This window comes from Pteropus medius, unplaced genomic scaffold (assembly GCF_902729225.1).
Source record: "Pteropus medius unplaced genomic scaffold, Ma_sr-lr_union100, whole genome shotgun sequence".
Taxonomy (NCBI): Eukaryota; Metazoa; Chordata; class Mammalia; order Chiroptera; family Pteropodidae; genus Pteropus; species Pteropus medius.
Window position 1 is genome coordinate 4,073,910 of NW_024347791.1, and position 27,107 is coordinate 4,101,016.

Below are 27,107 nucleotides of genomic sequence, written 5' to 3' on the forward strand. Positions count from 1 at the left end.
TACCCAGAATGCCCTACTGGCTCAGCGGGGCCTCACAGCAGTGTCTAGTAGGGCCTGAGAGGTTCCAGCCAGAGTGGTTGGCATGTCAAGTTCTCCTCTGTTTATATTTGAGGCAAAGGGTCTTTTTCTCCACAGGTGCAAGTCACCCCTCTGTGGGACTCTGTGAAGTTGACGAATGGATTAATATCAAGTAGACTCACAGTTCTGAGAGACTAACGGACTAGGACTTGGAACAGGCCTTGGGCTTCATTTGTTAATTAAAAAAAAAAAAAAAGGCTGAAATGACCAAATCTTTCCTTGGTGTTAATAGAGGTACCAAAGCATAAGGAATGACAATGCCGCGTTCCAGCAGATAGAGAGAAAGGCCAGAGAAGGTGAAGACCCTGCCCTTGAATCCAATGAAGGAAGCTGGACAAGACACAGATTTCCATGTGAATGCCAGCGACTCCCTCTGAGTCCTGTCCTTGTGTGATGCTGGAGTTGGGATAGGGTTAGGTAGTTGTGTGTGGATCCCAGATTAGGCTGCTGGTTGGCGTTCTGTTCATCTTCTGCCCTTTATGCTTCCTCAGCTTAAATGTCTTCTAGAAGTGAAGGTAGGATTTTTCCCTCAAAATACTTTAAACAGTCAAGACCGTCACATAGACTTATCACCGGCAGGAGCCTGTTTTTGAACCTAGGCAGTCTGACTTCACAGCCCTCCTCTTTTCCACTACGTTTTTCTGCCAGTGTTGGAAACATCAAAAACAATGATCAAATGTGTCCAATGTATCATAGTGCATTATGCATGCATTAAATCACTTTATTGTACAATCTTATTTCAGCCTCACCATATTCCTATGAGATGGGTACTATGACTCTCCCCACAGTGGATGAAGAAACTGAGGCTCAGAAAGGTTAAACGCCCTGCCTGAAATTTGTTTAGAGGAGGGATTTGAACCCAGGTTTCATATGCACATGTGCTGAACCACTACCCTAAGTTATTTCATTGAGACTAGATTTCAGGCTAATGGTACAATCTTACAAGAAGATGGGTTTCGACTTGGTATAAACAAAACTGTTAAGCTGTGCTGACTAATGATCAAAGGGCCATGCCCCTTTGGTAGGTAGGGGCCTCCCTGTGCTGGAAATGCTTCAGCAGAAACTGGATGTTTAATTTGGGGAATATTTCATAGGAAATTTATGTAGCTAATAGGAAATAATTTTTGTTTTTTCTTTTACTTGTTTTTACATAGTCAAAAATTGAAAAGGTGAAAAACGGTGTCTGTTGAAAAGTCTACCTCCAATTGTGTCCCCACTAATCTAATTACTAGTTCATTTAACCATTATCACTATTCCTTAGATAACTTTCAGAGAGATTTTAAATGAAATGATCAAATACACATATATGTTTATTTTTCCTTGCTTTTCATAAACGGTACTTGGTCAGAAAAAAACATAAGTCACCATAGGTATTTCAAAGGAGGCTTTAATAAGACGAGTTGATCTCAAATGGGTCAAAAGGGGACATCATATTACCCACAGTCACAACAATCCTAATTCATTGCTGTCACTGCCACTGCTGCTGTGGGAACTGCCACCATTGCCGGTGGAGATCCATGAGCCTGCATTCCCACTGATGCTGCAGGAACTGCCACCAACCTGCTGAATCTGTTGTTGCTGTTGGTGAAATTTCTGTAGCTACCACCAGAAGCAGAATGGTTGCTAACATCTTCCTAACTTCAACTCCCATTGGTAGAAATCAACCTGGAACCACGTGGCAAAAGAATCAGGGAAGTGCAGAGTTAGGCTTTCAGCTCCCATGGTGCAGGAGAGAATACAGAAGGATGGGTGTGGGGCTGAGGGGCAAGTTCATCCTTCGGCTGCTCCACATCCACACGTACTCGTCTTCTTAGCCATCCAACTCTGCTCCTGACTTTTCACTCGATATATCCAGGAGTTTATTCCATGAGGCTATGAGGCTATGTGCAGAGCTGCCTTGTTCTTGTTAATGATTGCCTAGGGTGCTGTCATATGGATATATCATAATTTATTTTCCATAATTTTACTATTACGAATAATGCTAAACCTATGTCATTTCGAACGTTTGTAGTATATCCATAGGATTGCTTCCTGGGCATATAACTGGTGCCAAAGGTATTACAGGCCATGAGAGCTGTAATGCACCTTGAGGAACGAAGGACTTTTCCCCCAGCTGCAGGAATTGCTGCCGGCAGACACCTTCAGTCGTCAGCCCTCTTTAGGAAGTGCCTCCCTCTGGTGAGGAGAGCTGCCTTGTCCAAGGTGACATCCCTTTCCTGGGGGCAGCTGTATTCAATGACTGCCTAGCACAGGGTATAAAGACTTAGCCCCCTGACTTCAATTTGGGACAATGCTGAAGGCCATCCCAGCTTCGGAGTTCTTTGTGCAGTCAGCAAAGCCCTCCACTGAGATGGCAGGGCAGCTCAGCTTTTCCCCTGCGCGGTCCTCCTTCCTTCCCTTTTCTTCCCCATCTAGTGCTAGTGATGCCCAGAGCACTCCCTAATGAAACTCTCGCAGGCTCCTGTCCATCTCAGAGTCTGCCTCCCAGGACTTTTATAATTCTGATAGCTTTTGACAAATTACCATCCGTAGAGATTGCGTAGATGATCTACAAGCACCTTCTGGTTTGGATTTCTAGGACTCCACATGACCCATGGTTCTGGAGTCCATCTTGAACAGAATGCTCTCCTGGTAACAGCCCAAGCGTTGATGCTGAACTCTGAAATGCTCCATAATTTGATCTTCCTATGTGACCTCATTGTGTTTGAAATTCACCAGAGCTTGGTGTTTCTCTGCAGGGCTGAGTCCGACAGAATTCTACCCACTCTGATCCACTAAGCCTTGTTTTGTTAACACAATCCTGCAAGATTTATTTGTTTGGCTTGGCTTACCCTGACCTCAGACGTTCTGTTTTGTATTATTTTTAAGAGCGTGGAGGTCTCCATGGAAGCCTTTTATTCACCAGCTGGGCGAATAAAAAAGCAGGTGGAACACTAGGGCAGATTAGCTGAAACATAACTCATTAGAGGAGCAAGTGTTTCTCTCAACCACGGCATTGATTAATGTGAGTTTATCACCTTCCTAGATCTATTTTTAGGCTCACCAATTTAAGAAGACAATAGAGAGGTGGAGAAACGATGGCGATGGTAGTAAACTTTATTGAACATTTACTGTATGCTAGGGGCCATGTCAAGTGATTCCCATGCATTAATTCACTTAATGCACATGATATGCCTGTTGCTGAAGAAACTGAGGCTCAGGGAGCTTAAATAAATTGCCCAGGGTCATACAGCTAGTAAAAATGTGGGGAAGCTGGAATTTGAACTCAGGTTCAGCTGACTCTAGGGGTCCTGGTTCTTAACCCAGTAGATCTGTCAGAGTGTATGTTGGGGCTTGAATTTGTCCGCATCATGTTTTTGCCTTTCCCTCTTCCTCGGGTTCCTTGAGCACCGAATCCTACCATCCCTTCCTGTTTCACCCTGCCTTTTTGATCTACTGGGTAAATTACAAATTCTTATGAGATATTCTTCCAGCAAAAGACTCCTTTATTCCTGACTAACCCTAACGGCCCTTATTCATCGTTTGATGTTTCTGGCTTGTTGCTGCCTACTTCCCCTGTTAACATTCTGTTTTGTTCTTTGTTTTCCCCTAAGAGTTAATGTTCACTATCTGCCTTTAAGTGTAATTCTATGTCTTCAGACTACATGAATTGTATAGTAGTTCAGACTCTGGAGCCAGGCCACCCGGGTTTGAATCTTGGCTCTGCCACTTCCTGAGTGATCTAAAGCAAGTCATTTGATTTCTCTGTGCTTCAGTTTCCTCATTTGTATAATAATAATAACGACAACAACAATAATAATAACATACCTAGAGTTGTGAGAGTGTAATAAAATACTACATGCGAAGTATTCAAAGCAGATCCTAGCGTATAGAAAATGCTTAGTAAGTATTGTTGCTATTTTTACAATCGCATCGTTGAACACTCGTTGCCTGAAGTAGTTTCTAAGTGTCAGCCTCTGGGATTATTCAGGAATGGGAAAGATAGAATCCATGTTCTAAAGCAATCTGCTGTATAGTTGGAGGGATAAGAAATATAAAAAGTTAATGTTTATGTGTATTTTTAAATTTATATAATATCCAGTCATACTTCCCATTGACATATGGCACTCACTGGCACCTGCTGCAAACGTCTAACTTTTCCTTGAGAGCAGACAGCACAGGTCCGAGTCAGTTTTTGAGTGAATGTGTGAGTGATTGGATGACGTGGTACAATCATAGAAGGGTGGAGCCACATAGGGACCTTGAAGATCATCTGATCCAACCTCCTAGTTTAACAGCTGAGAGGTCGAGAGAGGAGAAGTGACTAGACCTAGCACGCACACCAGATCACTGTTGGAATCCAGAGCGTGGAGAAGCCAGGCTCCCGTCTCCCATGCCATTGTTTTTTCCCCACTACATTTCCCCACCTGCCAATGTTATCTTTTGTCTTCCCCTTTTAAGAAGCCATTAGTCCCTCCTGCTGGTCTTAATAGCAAATGAATTAATCTAATGCTCTAGTCATTTTCCTCACTTACCTGCAAGAGGATTTCTTCTTGTGGGGGAGGGAAAGAGGGTCGTAGGATGGAGTGCAACAGCTGGCAGCCAAAGGAGGGCTCTGGACATAAGGGCAGGGGGAATATTGAGACTGTGGTTGGACGAGCCCCACTGATTCTGAATGCAACGAGGACTGCTTTACTGGTTGGATGACCCTTTGGGGCCCTCCTCGCTGATTTGGCGGTACCACCCACTAGCACCTTAACTAGCAATGAGAAGAAAGCAGCAATGGGAATGAAGGGAATGAAAGCAAGTTCTTCTTCTGACACTGGAAAGTCCAGCTCGTAGTTCTTTAACCCCTACCTGTTAATGTTTGCTAATTTACTCTTCCTGACAGCAAACCCACTCCACCAACCTCTGCCCTGCCCGCTGCGAGTATCAGATAAATGAGATGCCAATGGAATTTAAGCAGAGGTTCTGAAACAGAACTCAATAAGCCCTTTAACTTCTTGTGGGGTATGTAATGAAAAAATAAATGGAACTTGTCTTATCTCACTTACTGAGCACCTGCTCTGTACTTGCCTTAGTGACAGGGCCCTCTACTCTCAAAGTGTTCTCCTGGTGGAAAGAGCCATTGGGTGGCTACTATAATAAGTTGTGGTGAGGGCTGTCACAGAGATCTGTCCAAAGCATGGTGGAGCACAGAAGAGACATTGGCAGCCTTGCCTCGGGAGGTCCGCAGGAAAGGCTCCACGGGGAAGCGGATGCTCGGCAGGGGTTTGGGGGAGAGAATTAGCCGTGTCAGGCCGAGAAAGGTGCAGATGCGCACATCTCCCAGCTAAATGTTTTTAATCTCAGCTTGTCACATGTAGGGGAAATGCCCGGAGTAGAGGGTACATGAGCAGGAGTGTGAGAGATGATGCTGAACAAGAAGATAGAGAACAATCTATCAGGATGAGCTTTATGTAGCAAGGTATACAGGTAGAAATTGTGTCCTAGAGGCAGTGAGGACATAATTTATGGCACTTTTTAAACCATGGAGTCATGCGATGATATTTCCATGTTACGATGCACATGCTGATAGTGAATTTAGAAAACGTACTGGGTAGAAATGGTGGCAGGAGATTGAAGGCTGGGAAACAGCTCTAGATTGGGTGAAAAGGCATCTTATCCTTGAATATTGTGCTTAGGGATGAGGTTCATGGAAAGGGCTTCGTAACTATTAAGTGAATGCATATATATTCCTGCCACGTCCTTGGCCCTTTAAGCTTCATTCTCATACATGTAACTTGTGTTTAAAAATAGAAGAGAAAAGATGACCTATTTTCCTTAAAACACAGAGGATGGAACCAGGCCCACATGATGTGTTTGAGCTGGCATCACGTAAAAGCAAGCCATCATCAACTGCATTTTATTCATCACATATTACAATGGCAAGAGTCCCAGCCACTTGCCCTGACCCATTTCATATCCCACATTCAAACTCCCAACCTATCTGCTCTCCGGCCTTGTGATTCCTCTAACTGCTTGTGATCTCCCTCCTTTTCCCCTTCTGCCCTCCTCATACCTCTTCTTCAGCCTTGACCTTCAGCCTTTGCTTGGCCACTCTTCACATTTGCTGTCAGCTCTGCTATCATCTCCACCATTTGGGGTTTGGCTTGTTCCGTGATGAGAGGAGCCCCCCTGGGTTCTTCCAGCCCTGCCAGCAGCCTCTGCCCAAATGTGCTTACACACAGATTTCAGCCTTTGCATTTCAGTAGGAATCAAGGGTTATTAATTAACCCAGGGTGGAACCTATTATGAAACAACCCAGAGAGCTGGAACAAACCAAAGGGACTTCTGAACTCACAGCAGGGAAAAATGCCTTTTAATTGGCTTGGATGACTTCACCGCAAAAATCTGTCTGGCTGTTATGCTAAACTGGAAACTAATCTATTAGATTGTCTCAGGAATCTCCCAGCCCACCCTGACCAGAATCTCCTGAGTAGGGGAGTGGGGCCGACACAGAAACAGGACTATGCTTTGAAATGGCTTCTTTTGGAACAGACCCAGTCTGGCTGCATTTCCCTGGGAAAAGAAGGGAAGGCTGATATCTGAGAATGAGTGTGTATGTCCTGCAGTATCTGTCTTTACGTGAGCTTTTCCAAGGTACTACTCACTTTAGAAGAGAAGTCAGCCTAAGCTGAGGCTGCCTTGAACCACTTCTCTCTGGGAGTTTAGAAGGTGACAGGAGAGAATGTTCATGGATAGTGTTGTCATATAGATGACAGCTGTGCAGCCTGGACTCAGAAGGGATTAATGATAATAGCCAGTCTCTAATCACACACTTACTAAGTGCCAGACACATGCCGAGTACTTCGTATAGATTAGTTTTGGTAACCCTCATCACTGCTCTAACCCCCATGCACCAGATGATGAAACTAAGGCTAGAGACGTCGTATGGCTTACCCAAGGCCATGCAGCATGTAAGTGGCAGAGCTGGAATTCACAGGCTAACTCTAGATGCTGTTTTTCCTGGGAAGGTGTATTCTACAGAAATAAAAAATGGAGAAGACTCGGTGATTTCCTTCTTATATGTAAAATGTTGACTTGTTTCATGGAACTTAAGCTTGGCCTACAAGGTCCTCAGTGAGCTAGCTTCCACTTACCTTTCCTACCTCATCCCCTTCATTGTCTACCTTAGATTGTAGTCCTAGCAAACTGCTGTGGTTCCCGTCTATCCTAAAATTGTCTGTATCCACACCTCCATGCCTTTGCTTATGTGAGTCTCTTCTTTCTCAAAATTTGTCATAAATTCTTCAAGGTTTAGTTTAGGCATAATTTCTATTCTGTTTCCTCTGACCACTAGATTTATCCAGGCAGAGCAAGGAGCCTCTTATCTATACACCTCATGCATATTTCTACCATTACGCTTACCAGATTACCTTGAGATTACTAGTTTACCTGCCTGTCACTCCTTGTAGACTCTGGAATAACAGGGAACATAACAGTATCTCGATTCATCCTACAAATATTTATTGAGTACCTACTGTGTACTAGGTGCTGGGGCTACAGTGGTGATTAAAACCAGATGTCTTGACCAGATGGAACTTAGTCTAATGGGAGAGAAAGATATTAATCACATAGTGTCTCTCCCCTGCCACACACACACCATATTACAGACTGTATTAGGATCTGTGAAAGACAGTGTTATAGTAGCATATAGTAGATAGGCTAGCACTAGGTACTTATTCAAGTACATAGTAGATGCTCCAAGTACCCAGATACATAATCTATGCTCAGTAAATACTTATCAAAGTTATCAGAAGTAGGGCAAAATGGCAAAATGAATACACTACAGAGAAAATATTGGATCTACTATAAGAAATTCCCAAGAATCAGACCTGCTCAGATATTCTTTTTCATGGTAAATACCACAGGTAAAGCACTGGTCTGATACCAGGGACACAGGTAAAGCAATGCTTGACATTAACATTTAGTGAGCACAAATTGCCAACCACTGAGTTTAATCTGTAAAAATTCATTGAATCCTCACTACAACCCCACCAAGTGAATACTGTTGGAACTGAGACTCAGACTGGTTAAGTGTCCCATCCAGGGCCACACAGCTGGCAGGTGGCAGAAGGCAGAACTGAGACGTGAATGCTTCTCGCTTTTCTGTAGAATTGGGGTTCATCACAGTGCACTTCCTTGCCCAAGGTTGTGTGCTGGTTATGGTAGAGGCAGACTACCTCCCACCCTTGTCTCTTCCTTCCAAAGTCTCGCTTTGGGAATTCTCAGAGGAAGAACTTGGCAATGGCAAGAGGGCAGCGCTGGACAGGAAGCAGAACTGAATCCCATCAAGGTTGCATTTGGGGCGGTCTGAGTGCTCGTTAAAGGAAAGAAGGAAAAGCATTGAAAATCAGCTATGTGCCCTTCTTTGCTCTAAAGTTTCTCACATATTGCTACAGTTAGTCCTTCCACAACGGCTGAGGTGTAAGTCTCATTATCATTTAGATGAGGAAATCGAGGCCAGGTATTTGCACAGTTAGTGACAGAATTGTGATTGGACCTGTCTCATCCTGGTTCCAGAGCTCGTAGTTTCCCCTTTGACTCACCTTTTCCCCAGCCAGACCTGGAAAAATGGTTTGCTTCCTCTGGCCTAAAGCAGGTTTTCAGATTGATTTTCTCGAAGGCCACAGACAGCCCATTCTGGGTTTTCTGACCTCCTTTTATCTGTGCTGCTGCAACCTTTCTTTGCTCCCTGAGCAATGACCCTAGGCTCCCCTCAGAGCTCACGAGTGAGTGCTCAGTCTGTTTAAGATGGAACTGAACCAGGGGACCTCCCGCCCACCCTACCTCGGGGCCTACATTCTCTCCAGACAGGGAGGAGACAAGCAACCTCCAGCTATCAGGAAAAGCAAGGGAAACAAAGGGGTTGAACCTCCCAGGCTGGGCCAGCCAAGTGCCAGGAACCCCAATTTTGCATTCATTGGACAGAACCAGGTTTCGATCACTCATCTTATTTTCCTCGTACATCTGCTTTGGTCTCTTTCTGGCTCCCTTTGCTCTCCATGTCCAGGCTCCTCGATGTCTATGGGATGAAGGCCAATGTCGTTAGGCAGCACCAGGCTGTTCCCATCCAGGCACTGCGTGGCTTTCTCACCACCTCTCTTTTATTCTCCCTGCTCAGTGGTCCTCCAAATGTCTTTGGAGGAGCCAAATAATTAACTTAGATGGTCTCTACAGTGGCTTTCTCTCTGGGTCTGCATCTCAGTTTCCAAAAATGTTATCTCTATGAATATCTAGCCCTCTGTCCTTCCTTCTTCCTTCCTTCCTTCTTCCTTCCTTCCTTCCTTCCTCCTCTACTCCCTCCTCCTCCCTCCTCCTTCTTCCTTCCTTCTTCTTCTTCCTTCCCTTCCTTCTTCCTTCTTTCAGCTTCTTCCTCCTTCCTTCCTTCCTTCTATCCATCCATCCATCCATCCATCCATCCATCCATCCATCCATCTACCTGTTTATGCATGCATTCGTCTCCATAAAACCTAACTTTCCATGGTTTTTTTTTGTTCTCTAATCAGTTCAGAACTAGGCTTTTTCCCCTAAACACTTTCATGAAATTAATAGTATTTCCTAATAGTAACAATAATTAAGTACTTGCTACATAACACGCACACACACACACACACGCGCGCACGCACTCATACATTGCCTGATACTCTGCCAAAATTTTACTATATGTAACTTCGCTTTATCCTCACAGTGGTCCTGTGAGTTATCTATTACTATTACAAGTGAAGAAATTAAGGCTCTGAGAGGTCTAGCAATGTAGCGTATAATTGGCAGAGCCAGGATTTGAACTCCTGGCTCCCAAGCAGCCCATATTCTATAAAACGCCCCTGGAATACACATCTGCTATCGCTACCACCTTTTTCTGTGTGGCTTCTGGTTGCTTCTAATCCTTGCTTTAGCTGCCTTTTGCATACATTTTTTGGAAAATGACATTAAGATTCTGAAAGTAAACGGGCTTCTCACTAATTCTTGTAACAGCTCTATAGTATTATATTTGTGTGAAGGAAAATTTTTGGTTACCTCAGAAGAAAGAAGAGAGATTTTATGACAGTTCAGTGTGATGGACAGAGCTGTGCTTTGGGTCAGAAGAGCATGGGATCAAATTCTGGCTTTGTCCCTTATTACCTGTGGGACTGTGGGCAGGTGACTCCATGTTCTAAGCTTCAGTTTCTTTATTTGCAAAATGGAGATAGTAATAACCTCACTACTATGTTCATCATATTGGAAGAATTTGGTCCATTTTAGTTAAATCAGAGAGGATGCTAGATCTAGGCCAACTCATTTGTAAAAGGAGGAACTGGCAAACTCAGGGAGCATTTTCCACCTGCTAGCCCTCCCCCAGGCATGACAGACACCACTGCTCAGTGAAACCCACTTTCCAGCCGAGCTTAGGTCAGCCTCACTATTCTGTACACAGCAACCAGAGCTGGCAGCAAGATGAAGCCCACTGAGTGACCCCAAAGGAACTTCCAATTTTCACGTTCTATGGGTTTGATACATGCCTACTTAAAAAGGGTGGTAAATTATGGATAAGGTGATTGGATTCTGGACAAATGAGCTCATTTGGTAAATGCATGATGGGAATGGAACCAAGACCCACCTACAACAGGACTCTAAATTCTATTTCGGCATCTGTAACCCGAAGTTGTCTACTAGAGCAACTGGTTTCCAATCATGCTTCTTAGAGCTCTGCTGTTGCGCCAGGCTACCTGGGGTTGCAAACTGTTGAGCATCTTTGAAAAGAGAGAGTGAAGGAGAGGGAGAGGGAGGAGAGATCCTAACTCATCCCTTCTCTGTATCAGTAATTTCCAGCTGGGGCAGTTTTGCGTCTCAAGGGACATTTAGCAATGCCTGGAAACATTTTCAGTTGTTACAACAGGGGAACGCTACTCACTCTAGGGGTAGAGGCCAGGGAAGCTAGTAGACGTCCTACAATATGCAAGACGGCCTCCCAGAACAAAGAATCATCCAGCTCAAAATGTCAATGTGCCCAGTTTGAGAAGTGCTGTTCTAGACTGAAACAACTCGAAGACCTTTAGTGTGGGGATCCCCGTGGTACCCTAAAGATAGATGGTCATCTGGTTTATGATGATGTGGGTTCACAGACCACTCCAAAGAAACTTCACCTTCACTCTCCTTTAGTCATCACAGTGGCCTTGGGACTGGGACAGGGACAGGGCAGGGGCCTTCAACTTCATTCCTACAGGCAAAGACACTGAGGCAGAAGTTTTTTGTCACTTCCCCAATAACCCACAGCTAGGAAGTTTCAAGAATGGAATTGAAACCTGGGTCAACCTTACCCCATGCTCAGGGATCTTCCCCACATACCCCACACCAGCAAGCATGTCCCCTGGCTCTGTACCCAATAGCCCATAGAGGCCCAGAGCCAGTTGAAATCCTGAAGGGCTGCACCAAGCCTGTTTTGGTACAGGTACCTGAGATTTTTTTAGTTGAGTATGGTAAGACACGCAGGCATGGAAACAACTGTCATGAATGAAGGTCATCGTATTCACAGTCCCCTAAAAGCAGGAAGCATGGCATGCCATGTTTTGGAGGCCACGTGGGGAAGCACCGTGGCCAGTCATGAGGTAGAGGGAACAAGAAGTGTGGCCTTTACTGTGATTTCTGGGGAAGGAGAGGGCAAGGCAGAGTAAGCAGGCTTAGGATCAGCTGATTCGAATAATTTCAGCAGGCTCTGGGGTAGAGGGGTCCTAGCTGTTCCTGATTGTCTGGTGTCTGGCCCTGGGGTGATTATGATTAGGGCAGGGGGATAGTGGCCTGGAGTGTGAGAGCCCAATAAGGGAGGTGGTTGGGAGTATGAATTCTGGATTGATTGACATACATTTGGCTAACTCTCTGAAAGGCAGTCACTCCATGATCAGCAAGGCCCCCAGATGTCAAAACATTAGAAATTAGAAAGCAAGACTTGGTAATAACCTGTCTAACTCCAAAGCTGCCCTACACTGATGCTTTTTTATGGTTTTACAAAACAGGAAATTTGTTTCCAACTAAATCTTACATAAAACTCAACATTTAAAAAATAAAAAGTACTGCTTTGTTTGATGCATAGCTGGAAGACCCGGAATCCTTTCTACCTCAAAAAAAAAAAAAAGTCCAAGGCCCCCTTAGACTTCCTCTTCAGAAGTAATTCTCCGCTGTAATTCTAGCACGACCTTCGGCCCTGCTGCTCCCCCTGCCTTGAGCTCTGCCACAGTTGGAAGGAGCCTAGTGGAGTAGTTAAGAGCGAAGACCCTGGAGCCCGGCTGCTTGTGTTTGCGTTCTTGGTCTATTACCTCCCAGCTATGTGACCTTGGGAAATATATTTAATCTCATCACACTCTAGTGCTCCCAGCTATAAAGTGGACATAATAATCATAGGATCTACCTTATGGGGTTACTGTCAGAATTCATTGAGTTAACACATGCACAGCCCTTAGAACAGTGCCTGGCTTCAAAAAACTATTGGAAGTTATAACTCATATAAATATAATTTATGTCATTAAATTATAAATATGCTGTACTATGATTATTATGTTGCCACTGGAACTATCGGTGGTATTCATACAGCTACCACATCGAAACCTTTATGACCAGTCTTGCTGTTAATAGCATCACTACTTTTGTTTCTGCTTCTCCAAAGATTACAACCACGGCTTCTCCTACTGTTGTTTCTACTGGGATAACTTTTGCCACCACCACCACCGGGCATTGCTAGCACCAGGTGAAAATAGTGTCAGTTGGGTCCTTAGAGTCCAAGCACGTGTGAAGGTGCAGAAAAAGACAAAAGTCGTCACCGCTGGGCCACCGCTGACATGCTTGTCTTTTTTCTCTTGTTTCCTCTTTGCGCTTTCCTTGTTCCGGGTTTCGGGGAGGTTATCCACGAAGTCCCCAGGCATGTGGGGCCAGTATTGATGAGGTTGTGCGTGTGACTCCACATTTATGAGGTGTTTTCTCTGAGCTTGCAAGGTCAGAAATGACTCATTCCAGCTCTCTGGATGTGCAAGTGCCATTGTGAGTGAAGAATGTCATTGGCTCAGGAGCTCAGAGGGCCTGCCTGCTCCCCAGCATGGGCACAGAGGAACTGCCTTCCCTTTGCTCCTTGACACGTGAATGCATGATTGCAGGGGGGTCTTCTTCCCCTAACACTGCCCCTATGGTCCCTATTTATTAGGTTCAGTCTGGCTCTGAGCCCTATTTGGATCATGCTGTCTTAGAATTACTGTGGCCCATTGGGAAGAGAACATCTAAGAAGAGAAATTCGGCTTTGGGAAACACGAGAGAAAAAGGAATCAGGGAAACAGCCCATTTGCAATGAGAAAAGTGTTGGGGCTTCACCTTTCCTGAGCCTAGCCTTAATTTAGAGGTATTTCACAGTGGACTTTTGAAGGGGTGACCGGTTCATACCAAGCTACCTTAAATGCTTAGAGCAAAACCCTATGGGGACTTGCAAATCAACCCCGGGAAGAGAAATTAGCTGTCTTGTCTCAGAGCTCCCAAGCCCTGCTCCAAAATAAACACATAAGCTGTGCCGGAGAGAAAGCACGGGCCTTTTTACTTCTTCATTTTGGGAACTCCATGTGTGCATTATTTTAAATAGGCGCCAGCACACGAGGCACGTTTAACAAGATTGAAAACAGATGGGGCCTTAGGGCGTTCAGTAGCTCTCAGAAACTAACATGGGAAGTGCTAAGCCATCCTGTGTCCAGGCAACGTTCATTTTCTTCTTGAAGCACAAGTCTGGCCAGGCCTTTCATTCCTAGGGAGCATGAGTCTGCTTCCTGCATCAGGTGTGTCAGCCAGGGGAAGGAAATATTTCCTTTCACTGCATTTACCCATGTTTGCATTTACTTAACCCTTTGGCAGCTTCGGAGAAAGGAGGATTGTGCTAGCTGTGGAGACCCCATGCTTTTGGAGCTTCAAGTATAAGCTTCAACTACCTATTATAAATGGGATTATGATCCTCCACAACTCACATCTCTCCAGACGCTCCTCATCTCACCCCAAGTAATAACCAAAGTCCTTCCTATGGCCATAGGCCCTTCATGGTTAGACTTTTCTTGCCTTCTTCCTGCCCTTGTCTTTCTTGGCTACTCTGACCCAGCCACATTGGCCTTCTCGCTATTCCTTAAAATCAAGCAGCAGAAAACAAGTGTTGGCGAGGATGTAAAAAAATTGGAAACGTTATGCATTGCTGGTAGGAATGTAAAACGGTATAGCCACTGTGGAAAACCGCATGGTGATCCGTCAAAATGTTAAACAGAATTAACACGTGACCCAGCAATCCCGCTTTTGCATACATACCCTGAAGAATTGAAAGCAGGGACTCAAACAGATGTCTCTAAGTCCAAGTTCACAGCAGCATTACTCACAAGAGCCAAAAGACAGAAGTAGCCCAAGTGTCCATCAACAGATGAATGGGTAAACAAAATGCGGTATATCCATACTATGGAATATTATTGAGCTTGGGCTGGGGTGGAGAAATGAGGAGTTAGCATTTAATAGGTACAAAGTTTTTGTGGGGAGTGACCAAAAAGTTCTGGAGGTGGATGGTGGTGATGCTTGCACAACAACGTGAAGGTACTTATAAGCCACTGAACAAAACACTTTGATTAAAATACTAAATTCTATCTTGTGTGTATTTTACCATAATGAAAACAAACTTTGAAAAACTCAGGTGAGCAGTCTGTCTCATGGCCTTTGCTCTTGCTGTTCCCTTTGCCCAGAACCTTCTTCCCCAGGTATCCGCACGGTTCATGCCCTTACTGTATTCAGGTTCTTTGTGCAAATATCACCTCCTCAGGGATGCTTGGCCACCCTCTCTGAAACAGCCCCCCCTCCCATGCACACCTCTCAATCACTCTCTTCCATTCTACCTGCTTCATTTTCTTAATGACGTTTAGCACCCTGAGCGCTAAAACTGAAATATCCAGCAGCACTGAGCTGGAGCTAGAACTGCAGTTACAACAGCAGGGTCTCTGTGTCTGGAGTTCAAACCTGGCCATGTTTCTGCAGGTCCCAGCAGAAGGAAGTGGCTAGGTCCTCGTCTAGAGGTGCAGAACTCTCCCCTGGATGTGCAGATTGGATTAAATGGAGGGAAGGTAGGACACAGGGAGACAGCTGGGAGGCAGTATTAGAAAGAGAAAGTCTACGCTGTGGGTAGCAGTGAGTGGAAAAGGAAAGTTGGATGCTTTTATCATCCCGACAACCCTGAAAATGGTTTCGGACCTTTAAAATGAAAAGAATAAAAGTGTGTTAAGGTAGAATAGAGCATTTTAATTTCTCAGAGCTTTGACAGATAAGATGTTCCTGTCATGACTTTATAACTTTCAATTTTCAAATTGGAAAAACAAATCTACAGAAATTAAATTCCATCAGCCCTGTTTAAGCTCCTTTGGCATCTCCCCGTACCTCACTTGGCAGGCAGGGTCATGCATGCTACATCTCTAGCCTCTCCTCACCCCAAGAGCTCCTCCTCCTGGAGCAGCAGCCATGGCCACCTTCACCTTCAGTTGCTGAAAAATAGACTTTGCTCCAATTTTCTCCAAGCACCTGAACCCAATCCCAAGCCCCCAAACCCACCTGTGGTCCATCTGGAGAAATGTGGGGAGACTTTTGCACTTGGCTTGCTTAATCCTATAAGTGCACTTTTCTGAACATTCAGCAGAATGGTATTTAAACATGTGGAGGCCAGCTCGGCAATGAGAAGTAGATGTCAAGGGGACAGTAACCGTCATTCTTTTCTGTGCAGCAAAGCTGCGGTCTTAAAAATCTCTGAACATTTGCCTGATCTGTTGCAGGGAGCAAAATTCATTTCTAGGTCTCTCAACCTTATAAAAGCTCCTGAGATGAGGAGAGATGAGGCTGTTATGGTCTCACAATTCTGTCCCCCTTGAAGGTTCCTTCTCCCCGTCCCCTCCTCCCCCTCCTCCTTGTTTTCTTCAGCGAACACCCTTCCTGATCTCAGGACATTATCAAAAGCCCTTCCTTGCTCGAAGTTTCCTTGGTGGAGCAAAAAGGACAGTGGACGTTTTACTTTCTCAGGTGCTGTTTTTCTTGTGGGCACAACTCTCTTGGGAACCTGAGCAGGAAGGGGCAACTGTCAGGACAGCATTAGGGCGTGCCTGTGTAACCCCGCCTGAACCCCTAAAAAGTGTACATCTGTGCTTTGGAGATATTCTATTAAGATATTCCTTAAAAATCAGAATGATGCATTTACTGGTAATTTTTCAAACCTGACTGCCTGACTTCTTACATTGTGATGGTGATGAAGATGACAATGATGATGATGAATGTTTGTTATCTTCATAGACGATGATGAAAATGATGATGTTGGTGATGAGGATGGTGATGGTGCTTAACATCTTATCATCTCATGCAGAATAAAATTCTTACCATGATCCAGTCCACCTCACCTCATCTCCTTCCACTCACCCCATCCCTAGCCCTGTTCCAACCCCACTGGCTTCCTCACTGTCCCCGGAACACTGCACATATGCTCCAGCCTCAGGTCCTTTGTACTTTGTACTTGCTGAGTCTCTCTGCCTGGAAAGCCCCGTTCCGCCCCACTTATTTGTATGGTTTGCTCCCTCCCTTTGTTCATATCACTGATCAAGTGCCATCTTTCTCTGACCCCCTAATTTGACATAACACTCACAGGCACTCTGTCTTCTTAAGGATGTTTTTCCTCTCCTGACATATTATTTATGGTGAATGATCCATCTCCCTCACTAGATACAGGTCCCATGAGAATGGGATTTTTGTCTATTACTGCGTGTGTCATCAGTCCCTATCCTTGGCATAGTAGCTGCTCAATAACAATTTGTTAAATGAATGAATTAATGCGTGGATACAGAGTCACACAGACGTGAGTTTAAGTTCTAGCTCTCTTGCTTAGTAGCTCTGTGATCTTGGCCAAGTCATTTGTTTTCTCTGCTCTTCAGTTTTCTCATCAGCTAATGAGGATGCTAAAACCTACCTTTATATCAAGAGGTTATTGCAATGATCAAATTAAATAACATAACCATGATAGCTAACATTGATTACACATTTATTTTCACATTAGCACCTTCTAAGGGCTTTTAATGGATTGGTTCATTTAATGCTCACAGCTACCCTAGGAAGGCATGGTTCTTAGCTTCATTTTACAGATGAGGACTGAAACACAGGAAAGCTAACCAGCTTGCTCAAGTTGTACAGCAAGTAAGGGGTAGAGCTCAAATTCAAATTCATGTGGTCTGATTCTAAAAACCACTGTGTTATATCAAACACTTTGTAGACTGCAGATCACTATTGGTGATCTTTTTTTAATCATGTGATAACCTCCACCGAATTTTGGATATTCCATTTCTTGAACATTTAGGACTGTAGGTTTTATTGTTTTATTTTTCCCGTATTGTTATATTTATATCTGACATGTTTTATGTATTTATCCCTCCCTGTCTGCTACACACACACACACACACACACACACACAGAGGAATATTGTGATTTTCTGATGATCAGAAGGTGCCTGTGCATCTGCCCTCGGTCACCGGTGCTGGGCATGGCAGCAGGTGGGTGGTTCTCCTGGGCAGCCCACCCTGACACAGTGGCCCGGGCCTTCACCAAGACACCAGGCGCTGCTCCTGAGCATCATTTCCTTGTCTGGAATGGGCCACTGAGTCTGCAGACTTTCAAAGCCTCTTTTGTCTGCAAGGTGAGTCTGAACTGGTGGAATAGATCTCAGCCCTGAGATGCCAGCCAAGGAAGTCACTGAGCCCACTGGGCCCTCAAAGCTAAAAACACGGCCTGTGCCGGGAAATCTACGGGAAGCAGGTCTTGCTGACAGCAGGCCTTGGGCTACCTGCCAAGTATTTGCTAGCAGAGGGGCAACTGGAAGCGGCTGAGTGGAGAAGGAGGGCAGGGGCCTGTGGGCTGCACTGACAGACGCTGCAAACTGACATGGAGAGGACATGGGAAGATGTGAAAATGAGGGCGGCCACAGGCACAGGTGAAATCAGAGGCTTGGCTACGCAGCCCCCCAGCTGACCCATCTCTGAACATTAGAACACGAGTCACCTCAAATAAGCTACTTGTTGCAGTGTGATGGGTACCAGCCTGGGTTCGGCTCCAAGCCGTCCAGGGTGTAATTTTGGGCAAAGTCACTCTGCCTCCCTGGGCCTCACCTTTGACATCTACAAAGTAGGCATTCGTTCATTCAGTGATATTACTGACCACCTGTGCTATATGCCAGGCACTAGTTTTGGTGCTGGAATAGAGAGCCGTGAGCAAAACAGACAAAATACCTGCCCCCACCCCCGGCCCTTCCATTCTAGGGAGAGAGACGGACAATTAAGCGTTTAATTGGGAAGGATGTAAATATATACGTCAGATGGGGATGAGGGCTATGGAGGGAGATTAAACAAGGAAATGGGGCATTGAGTACAGTAGGTGCTTTGCAGGGAGGCGCCTCTGGGGACGCCATGGAGCAGAGGCGTGAGTGGCCTGAGGAAGCGAGTCATGCTGCCAGCTCTGGGAAGCCCTTAGAGGCTGGGGGACTGGAGGCTGGAGCTAGTTCAGTGTGTTTGACAATGGAAAGGGAGCAGTGTGATGATGGTGGAGTGAGTCGGAATTGGGGTGATGGGATGGTGGGAGGCGATGTCAAGGAGGTCATCAGACTCTAAATCACATGAGACATTATGGACCATGTAGGGCTTAGGTTTTCTATATTTAGTACTATTTTTTAAATCATTGCTGCTGCTGTTTATCATTTTGATGAATCTCTTTGACAATATGAGACTCTGAAAGAATTTAAGACATGAAGAAGATCATAGTACATGCAGAATGTTTATTTTTTAAAAGAAATTTGTCGATGACATAGTTTCATTCACAGGAGCAAACCTAACAGTCTGTTAGGGATTAGGGTGGAATTTTGATGATAACTTGCTAAAGGGCTCAGGAAGGCCCTAATCCTACCTTGACAATCACTACCACCACCCCTATTCCAGATTCCTAAAGTAGCTGAAAACACAAGGAGGAATCACAAATAAGAGTCTAAATACCATGAAATGTTAGCAGGTCTAGGTCCGCCACTCCCAGTGAAGGGTTCTCGGCTAAAGCTGCCCTGAATCCCTCCACTTAGGCCCCAGACCAAAGCAGTGCCATCTTCTACCCTCATTTTAAGTCAAAATCTCATTTGTGGATGTTACTTACTAAATATGTGACTCTTAAAGAGTCCCAACATACAGCAAACAATTATGAAAAGAGAGAGCAGGACATCTGGACCTTCTAGGAATCAGAGTTTTTGCTGCCAACTCCTGGAAGAGAATGGCGGAGAGAAAGATGGATGCTGGAGTTAGCTTCTTTGAGGAGCTGCAAGGCAGGAAGGAGGAAGTTAATAGGATGACCATCCAGATCAGCAGACACTCAGCTACAGAGAAGCAGAACGCAGAAGCCAGAATCACATGTGGTTGCCTAGCTTTTCAACCCAGCAATGCCTCTGCCTGCTGTTAAATGTAACACTGTGAAGTCCTGATCTTTGGCTAACAATTCCTATTTATAAGGTGTAGTAATGAAGGTTATAGAGTAAGGCAGAGGGTCATAAGTTGTCCTAGCATTAGAAACTGGAGCTGAGGGTGTGAGAGGCTGCCTACCTTCTGTCAACTCAGTGTCTGTCTGTCTGTCTGTCTTTCTCTCTCCTCCTGCAAAATATATGGCATGCCTAAGGCCTTGGAAAGGGGCACACTCAAAGGGCTTAAGGGTACAGTTTGGACCTGATAGGTCTTTGGTAACTGACAGGAATGTCCAGTATTTTATCAGCCACCCTTGGATTCCAGAATAGTCTGTCTGCCAGCATCTTGCCTTTCTCAGGAATTCTGGGCAATGTCTCTTTGTGCTGAAATTCTCCTTTAGTCGGGCTTCATGGTCAAGGCTGATAGCTGCTACCTTCACATTCCCACACGTTTTTGGTTTCTTGTGTACATTCCATTCAGTCATCCAATTCCAAGTCTCAATTTCCTTTTCTTTCCCATTGATCTCTTGGTCTAATAGCATCCTTCAGCTTATTATAATAATGATGATTGCAATCACCATTTTCCATTCTGTCATCAACATCATTATCATCATAAATGTAGTTATTAGTAAGGAAACATGAATATCTCTATGCTTTAGTAATATTATCTGCTTAGCCTCGCATACTTGCCAGGTGCCAGTTCCAGTGAGAATGCAGTGAAGGGCCCTGCAGGAAACTGAATGCATTCCATCTTGTCCATGTGTATGTGTGTCTGTGTGTGTGTGTGTGCACGTGTGTGTATACATGTGCATGCATGTGTGTTTTCTTTGAACTGGACATGTGTTTAATTATAAACAGGTGTTTATGTCTTCTTCTAATCTAGGAGGCTATAGAAGAGATTTTGTTAGTGGATGTGATTCCAACCATATCTAGCACTGATAACAGAGCCTGGAACTTAGAAAATGCTGCATAAATATTTGTGGTTAAATAATCACTGCCTTCCTCTGCAGCCTTTCATATTTCCCAATGGCTTCCCTAAGATATCTATACCCTAATCCCTGGAACCTATGAAAATGATACTCAAAAGGGATTTGCAGATATGATTATGATTGTGGCCATTTTTTAAAAAAATATTTCTTTATATTCCTTTCTCTTCTTCTCCTGGGACTTCAATTCCACATATATTAGACTGCTTAATATTGTCCCATAGCTCACCGAGGTGTGTGTGTAGTGAGGGGGTTAATAATTTTGTTCTTGGGCTTTGTTTTGTATAGTTTGTATTGCATTCTCTTCAAGTTCATTACTGTTCTCTACTGCAATGTCTAATCGGTTAATTCCAAACAGTGCATTTTCAATTTAAGATATTATATTTTCATCTCTAGAACTTTTGTTTTTCCATGTTAAAAATTTCCCATTTCTCTCATTATGTTAGTGCTTTTTCCTCTACATTCTTGAGAATGTAGAACCTATTTATAATAGTTGTTTTAACTTCCATTTTTGCTCTTCCCATCATGTCTCATATTTCTGGATCTGTTCTTATTGATTGATTTCTCTTGATTATGGGTCATATTTTTGTGCTTCCTCGAAAGCCTGGTAATTATGATCAAATGCCACAAATTTTACTTTGTAAATTTTATATGTCAGGTGCTGGATTTTGTTGTATTTCTTTAAATAGTGTTGTACTTTGTTCTGGGATGCAGTTAAGTTGCTTAGAATAAGCTTGATACCTTAAGGGCATACTTTTAAGCTTCTCTTAGGACAGAACTAGATAGAGTAATTAATCATCCCAGTATGCCTGGGACTAAGGAGGTTCCCAGGACATAAGACCTTCATTTAAATACTGGGGCTGTGTGGGTTCTGGAGGGTGTTGAGTCTACTGTTTTTCAGTGGTGCTTTCTCTGGCTTTGAGAAGTTTTCTTTCATGCATGCTCAGATCAGTACTCAGCCAAAGACTTGCAGATCTCCCTGGAGGCCTTTTTCTGTGCAGTCCCATCTTTTCCTGTGTTCTGTCCTGCAAATTCTAGCTGCCTTGACCTCTCTGAGCTCTAGACTCTGAGTCTTCAGCTCAGTGAGACTGCTGAGCTCTGTTGACATTCTCCCCTGTTGCTCCGTTGCCTGGAAATTGCATCCAGGCAGTCAGCGAGGGCAATTATAGGGATAGTTTCATTTGTTTCCTTTTTGCCAGGATCATAGTCCTGCCATGCCTGTTGTCCACTGTCTGAAAACTGTTACTTAATATGTTTTGTCTGGTTTTCTAGTTGTTTAAGATGGGAGTGTAAATATGGCTCCTGTTACTTCATTGTAGCCATAAGCAGAAGTCTTTACCCTATATAATTTATACTTCTATATATTTTATAAATTTATGTTACAAATATTTGAAGAGGTTGCTCTTTTTTCATTACACCATTTTTTTTGTACATTCAGTTTACCCTTATGAAGACAATGAAATATTTGAAAATGATAATGGCAACTATTTACAGAGATAGTCCTTCTGTGTCTCAGCCCCGTGCTAGGTGTTTCGTATACATTTTCCTGAATCTTTAAAAAACTTTTAAAGATAGATATTATTGATGTTATTATCTTTATTTTAGAGATGGCAAAACAGATTCAAAGCAGTTAATAACTTGACCAAATTCATTAGCTAGTATCTTGCCCAGCTTATATCTGAATGCAGTCTGTCTGAATATTCATTTATCCACAAGGCTTAATGTGTAGTATTAATAAAGATGACACATAAGAAAAATGTTTGGGCTAAAAGGTTTTTGGGTTCAAAAGGTTAATTTATGCAGAAAATTTAAGTGACTCTTATGATAATGTTTTACAATACGGGTGAATGGCCAGTGTGTGTGTGTGTGTGTGTGTGTGTGTGTGTGTGTGTGTGTTTGTGTGTTTGTGTGAGAAAGAGAGAGAGAGAGAGCCCACTAGAGAGAATGTGTGTGTGTGTGTGTACATATATTTGCATATATTATGCATATATATGTGTGTTAGGTGGAGTGAGTAAAGGAGCTTACCTAACCATATTGACTTTCGTTGAACCCTGACTCCTTTGCCTGCAATACCAAAATTGCATTTCATTTCCTAATTTATTTTATTAGTTTCTGAGGACTGTTGTAACAAATTACTACAAACTTGGTGGCTTAAAATGACATGAATTTATTCTCTCCCAGTTCTGGCGGCTGGACATCTGAATCAAGGTGCCGGCAGGTCTGCACCCTCTCTAAAGGCTCTAGGGGAGGGTCCTTCCTTGCCTCTTCCAGCTCCTAGTGAGTCCTGGAGTCCTCAGCTTTTGGAAGTGTAACTCTAGTCTCTGCCTCTGTCTTCACATGGCCTTCTTTCCTGGGTCTCTCTCTCCCCTTTTCTTCTTCATAGGGACTTCTTGTTGGATCTAGGGCCCACCTTAGTCCAGGATGATCTCATCTCGAGATCCTTAATTACATCTGCAAAGACTCTATTTCCAAAAATAGTCACATGTTCAAGAATCACCACTTAGGATGTGGACTGTTTTTTTTTTTAAGAAGATACAGTTGAACCCACTACAGTTTCTGTGAGAGCTCTGAAAATTGACTGCTCTTGAAGATTCTACCAGCAAGGCCATCATGCTGTCTTGATGGAGAAGTGGCTCAGATCCCTGTGTTCATTTTCATGGTGGTTGAGGTTTCTAGAATGTTAAATACAGAAGAGGACCCTTCTTTTGCTCTACCCAGCAGAGACTTGCTACCCTACAACCCAGGCATTGACCTCCTGTGATTACCCATAAACCATAACTGGGAAATAAATCTAGATACCCCGATCTGAGCCGGAAGAACTTGTAACTTGGATATCTAAGCCTCAGTGTGCCTTTTATCCAGGTAACTTTCTTTCCATTTGGGCAGTACGACAGCCCCTGGGCCTTTGCCATGTCTTGGGCGAAAATTCTATCATGCAAGATTCACCTCCTTTCTTTATATATTTGTTGCCCAACTATCCTGTGTTGCAACTTTCTGCTAACTTCTTTTTCTCCATAAACATAAGCAACAACTTACTTTTCTTGCTAATGCTTCTTTGTAATCTTGCCAGTGCAGTATCTTAAACATGATGGGACTGCATTTTTAAGGCATTAGACTTAATAATTAGGTCATTACCACTATTTACTAACCTACACTCATTAACAGGGCTCTTTGCTTTTCACCTTATTAAAGCATAATGAGGTTATTAATTAAAGCAAGAGACATAAGCACTCTGGGTTTACTTTAAGGCCATCTGGGGAGATGGTTAGGTCTTTGGTCGTAATTTCTGTTAAATGTTTCCAAGGGGATACATTTAAGTCACCATGAAATGATATTTCCCTTCAATGTAAACTTGTTTTTCTGTTTAAATGGGTTATTTTTAGGTTCCCCAAATTCCCAGTTGTAATCCACCTAATGCCTTAATTCAGCTAAACAGTGGGAGCAGTGGGGGGCAGCAATTAAAAGTACAGGCTGGAGCCAGACTGCCTGGGTTTAAATCCTGGCCCTGCTTCTTACTATGTGACATTGTGCAAGTTATTCCATCTCTCAATCTGCCTTGTTTCTTTTTTTTTTTTAATCTGGTCAAGTGTTAATTAAAAGAATTGCATACATGAAAACTGCTTAGGACAGTATCTGGCACACAGTGAGTATTTTATATATGTGAGCAGTTCTTTATTAAATCCAAAGAAATAGCTTTCGGTGTCTACTGTGTATTAGGCACAGTTTGGTACTCTGCACTTTCTAGGATGGAGTTACACGTTGAATTGTGTCTCCCCAAAATTCATATATTGGAGTTCTAACCCCTAGTACCTCAGAATGAAGTGATCTTATTTAGAGATACAATTTTTTTCAGAGATAATCAAGTTAAAATGAAGTCATGGGGTGGGCCCTAATCCAGTATGACCAATGTCCTGATAAAAAAGAGGAACTTGGATAGAGACACACATAGAGGGAAGACAACGTGATAAAACATGGAGAGAAGGTGTCTGTCTACAAGCCAAGGAAAGAGGCCTGGAACAGAGCCTCCCCATCAGCTCTCAGAAGGAACTAACCCTACCAACACCTTGCTTTTGACTTCTAACTTCCAGAACTGTGAGAAAAGAAATTTCTACTGTTTCAGCCACCTAGTGGTGGTAATTTGTTACAGCATCCCTTAGAAACTCATACGGGTGGTTCTAACATCAAATTATTATTGTCAGAGGGAGTATATAATTTGGCAGGGGAGATGTATTCCATAGGATTCTGGTCATAAGCAACAGAAATTCATTAAATCTCATTTAAACAAATAATAAAACAAAGATGAACTTATTAGGATACAGAGGCATTTCATAAAATCTAAGGGCAGGATTGCAGCTGGCACATAAACATCAAAAGTACTCTCATCTCTTGCTTCTGCTCCTCTGTGGTGACTCTTGCCCCACCCGCACTTTCTTTTTCTCTCTCTCTCCACCCTGGTTTTCTGTGCTTGCTTCCCCAATCCAGATGAACACATGGTCCCCAGTTGCACCCAGGTTTGTGTATAAAAGATACAGCCCCCTAGAAAGAAGCTGCATTAATTGCTCAGCAGATTCTAATTCTAATGGAAGGGCATCTTATTCCTCTACCCTGGGCCAGTTGCCAACCCCAGCAGCTTTGAGCAGGGGAACAGCATTTTACTGCACAGACATAGTGCTTCTGCTGCAACCATGTGGAAAGAGTGAGGGGAAGAGCTATGACCAAAAAGGGGAATAGATGACAGATAACCTGAGGAGGTTTCCATTAACAGTGACAAATGATCACATAGCTGTGATGCCACACCACGGCACAGTATGAAGCTTAAGAAGTCAAGAGAAAATGTCATATTAAACAGCGTTTAGTCTCTTGTAGTCCTGGAGCTAGAGTTGGTTCTTCCACCTTCAAGGAGATAGAAATCAGTACTAGTTTAAAGCATGGGTCGTAGACTCAGAGACACACGAATTTCAATCCAACTTTGCCTTTTATTATGTATCTTGGACATGTCACTGTGCCTCTCTGCACCTCAGCTTTCTTATCTTTCAACAAGGGAAGTAAATAATATTACCAATTTCCTAATTTCAGATCAGGTATAAATGTGTATTTGGCACATATAAGTACCCAATAAATGTTAGCAGTTATTAGCATCATTAGGATCTGATGAATCTTTTTTGTTTCGCTTTCTCTTTCAGGCTGAATTCTCGGAACTGAACCTGGCTGCCTATGTTACTGGGGGCTGTATGGTGGACATGCAAGTCATGAGAAACGGGACCAAGGTTGTCAGGTAAGGAGGACTGAGATACAGAAAGCCTTCATTTGAGACGTGTGTATGAGGTACCACACATAACCAACCCCTCTATCTAGTGTCTATGACTTAACTCCTGCACTACTTGAACTTTCCCTTCCAGAATGTCTGTATCTAAAGAGTTCTAAGTGTTCTTGCAATAAAAATGGCTAGAGGCACAAATACTATGGAAAAGCAACTGGGGTGCCCTGGAATGAACCATGGGCTTGGAGAGAAAAGATGTGGGCTCCGTTTCCAGCTTTGTGGATCTATTTGAGCATATTATTTAGTCTCTTGCCCTCTGACTCTCTTTGGCAGCATGTTGATAGCAACACTGAAATAGAAATCATAAATGTGAGAGCACTCTATTAATTCTAAAGTGCGGCACAAATATAAGTATTTATTAGAATGAGCTGCATCCTGCTTTCAGCAGTATGGCAGGCTGAATGTTTGGAAAACCCCCTCCCAGGACATCAAACCTAAAAGCACTGGATATGATATTTTCCGAGAAATCTGTTTATAATACATGCTCAGCTGGAGGGGAAGTGAGAGAACTCTTCAAAAGCCCAGAAATGTCAAGAGAATAGAAATTCATAAAAGAGGTAAATAGTCATAATAATATATTCCTATCTAGTTAAGTACCCAGCGGATGATACAAACTAAGTCTAGTGAAGGTTTAGATGGGGAAGAAATAGGATTCAAATTTGGAGAAGTAGAGAAAACAGAAAGAACTACGAAGAAAAGGTGGCATTTTTTCAGAGCCTTGTCAATTGATGGAATATGGGCATTCTATGCATTCTAAGGGTAGAAAACAGTCTCTTCGTAAATACAGATAGGCCAAAAAGAAAAAGAAAAAGAAAAAGAGAGAGAGAGAGTATGTCTGAGAAATTATGATCATTCAACTAGTTCAGCCATTATTACTGAGTGCCAATCTTGTGTCAAGAAAGACATTTCATAACTTCCTATTTCCAATAATGGTGGACTAGATATTTGGACTAACTCTTCCACTTAAAACAACTTAAAAACTGGTTTCAAATAATCATCAAAGCCTTCAAAGAGTTGGAATACAAAGTATAACCAGGAAGAGAATGATGGAGAAATGGAAACTCAAAGAGATAAATGAATATAAAAGCTACCTTTTCCTGAGTGTATTTGCTAAGTCTGGCAAATTTGAAAATTGGTTTTGCTAGCCCATCACAGGCAAGGGAGACAGAACTCAACACCCAGGGCCACTCCAGGTGGGGAATGTAATGGTAGA

At 43.4% G+C, this 27,107-nt stretch overlaps 1 protein-coding gene and 1 long non-coding RNA gene across 4 annotated transcripts in view; one reads left to right on the plus strand and one right to left on the minus strand.

Moving 5' to 3' along the window:
* The window catches only part of SYN3 (synapsin III), a 409,605-nt gene that overhangs the window by 53,233 nt on the left and 329,265 nt on the right, over nucleotides 1–27,107 (plus strand). For both annotated transcript variants that reach the window (XM_039877852.1, XM_039877853.1), the window contains exon 4: nucleotides 25,758–25,849. In XM_039877852.1, coding sequence (XP_039733786.1) covers nucleotides 25,758–25,849 — 92 coding nt within the window. The remainder of the gene's footprint in view (nucleotides 1–25,757; nucleotides 25,850–27,107) is intronic.
* Nucleotides 1,448–6,272, minus strand: LOC120614897 (uncharacterized). 2 transcript variants are annotated; one of them, XR_005656117.1, is made up of 3 exons: nucleotides 6,119–6,272; nucleotides 4,593–4,672; nucleotides 1,448–4,355 (listed from the first exon to the last, which is right to left on the minus strand). It is a non-coding gene; the product is annotated as an uncharacterized LOC120614897 (long non-coding RNA). The 2 variants fall into 2 exon arrangements; XR_005656116.1 differs by having other exon boundaries at nucleotides 1,448–4,672.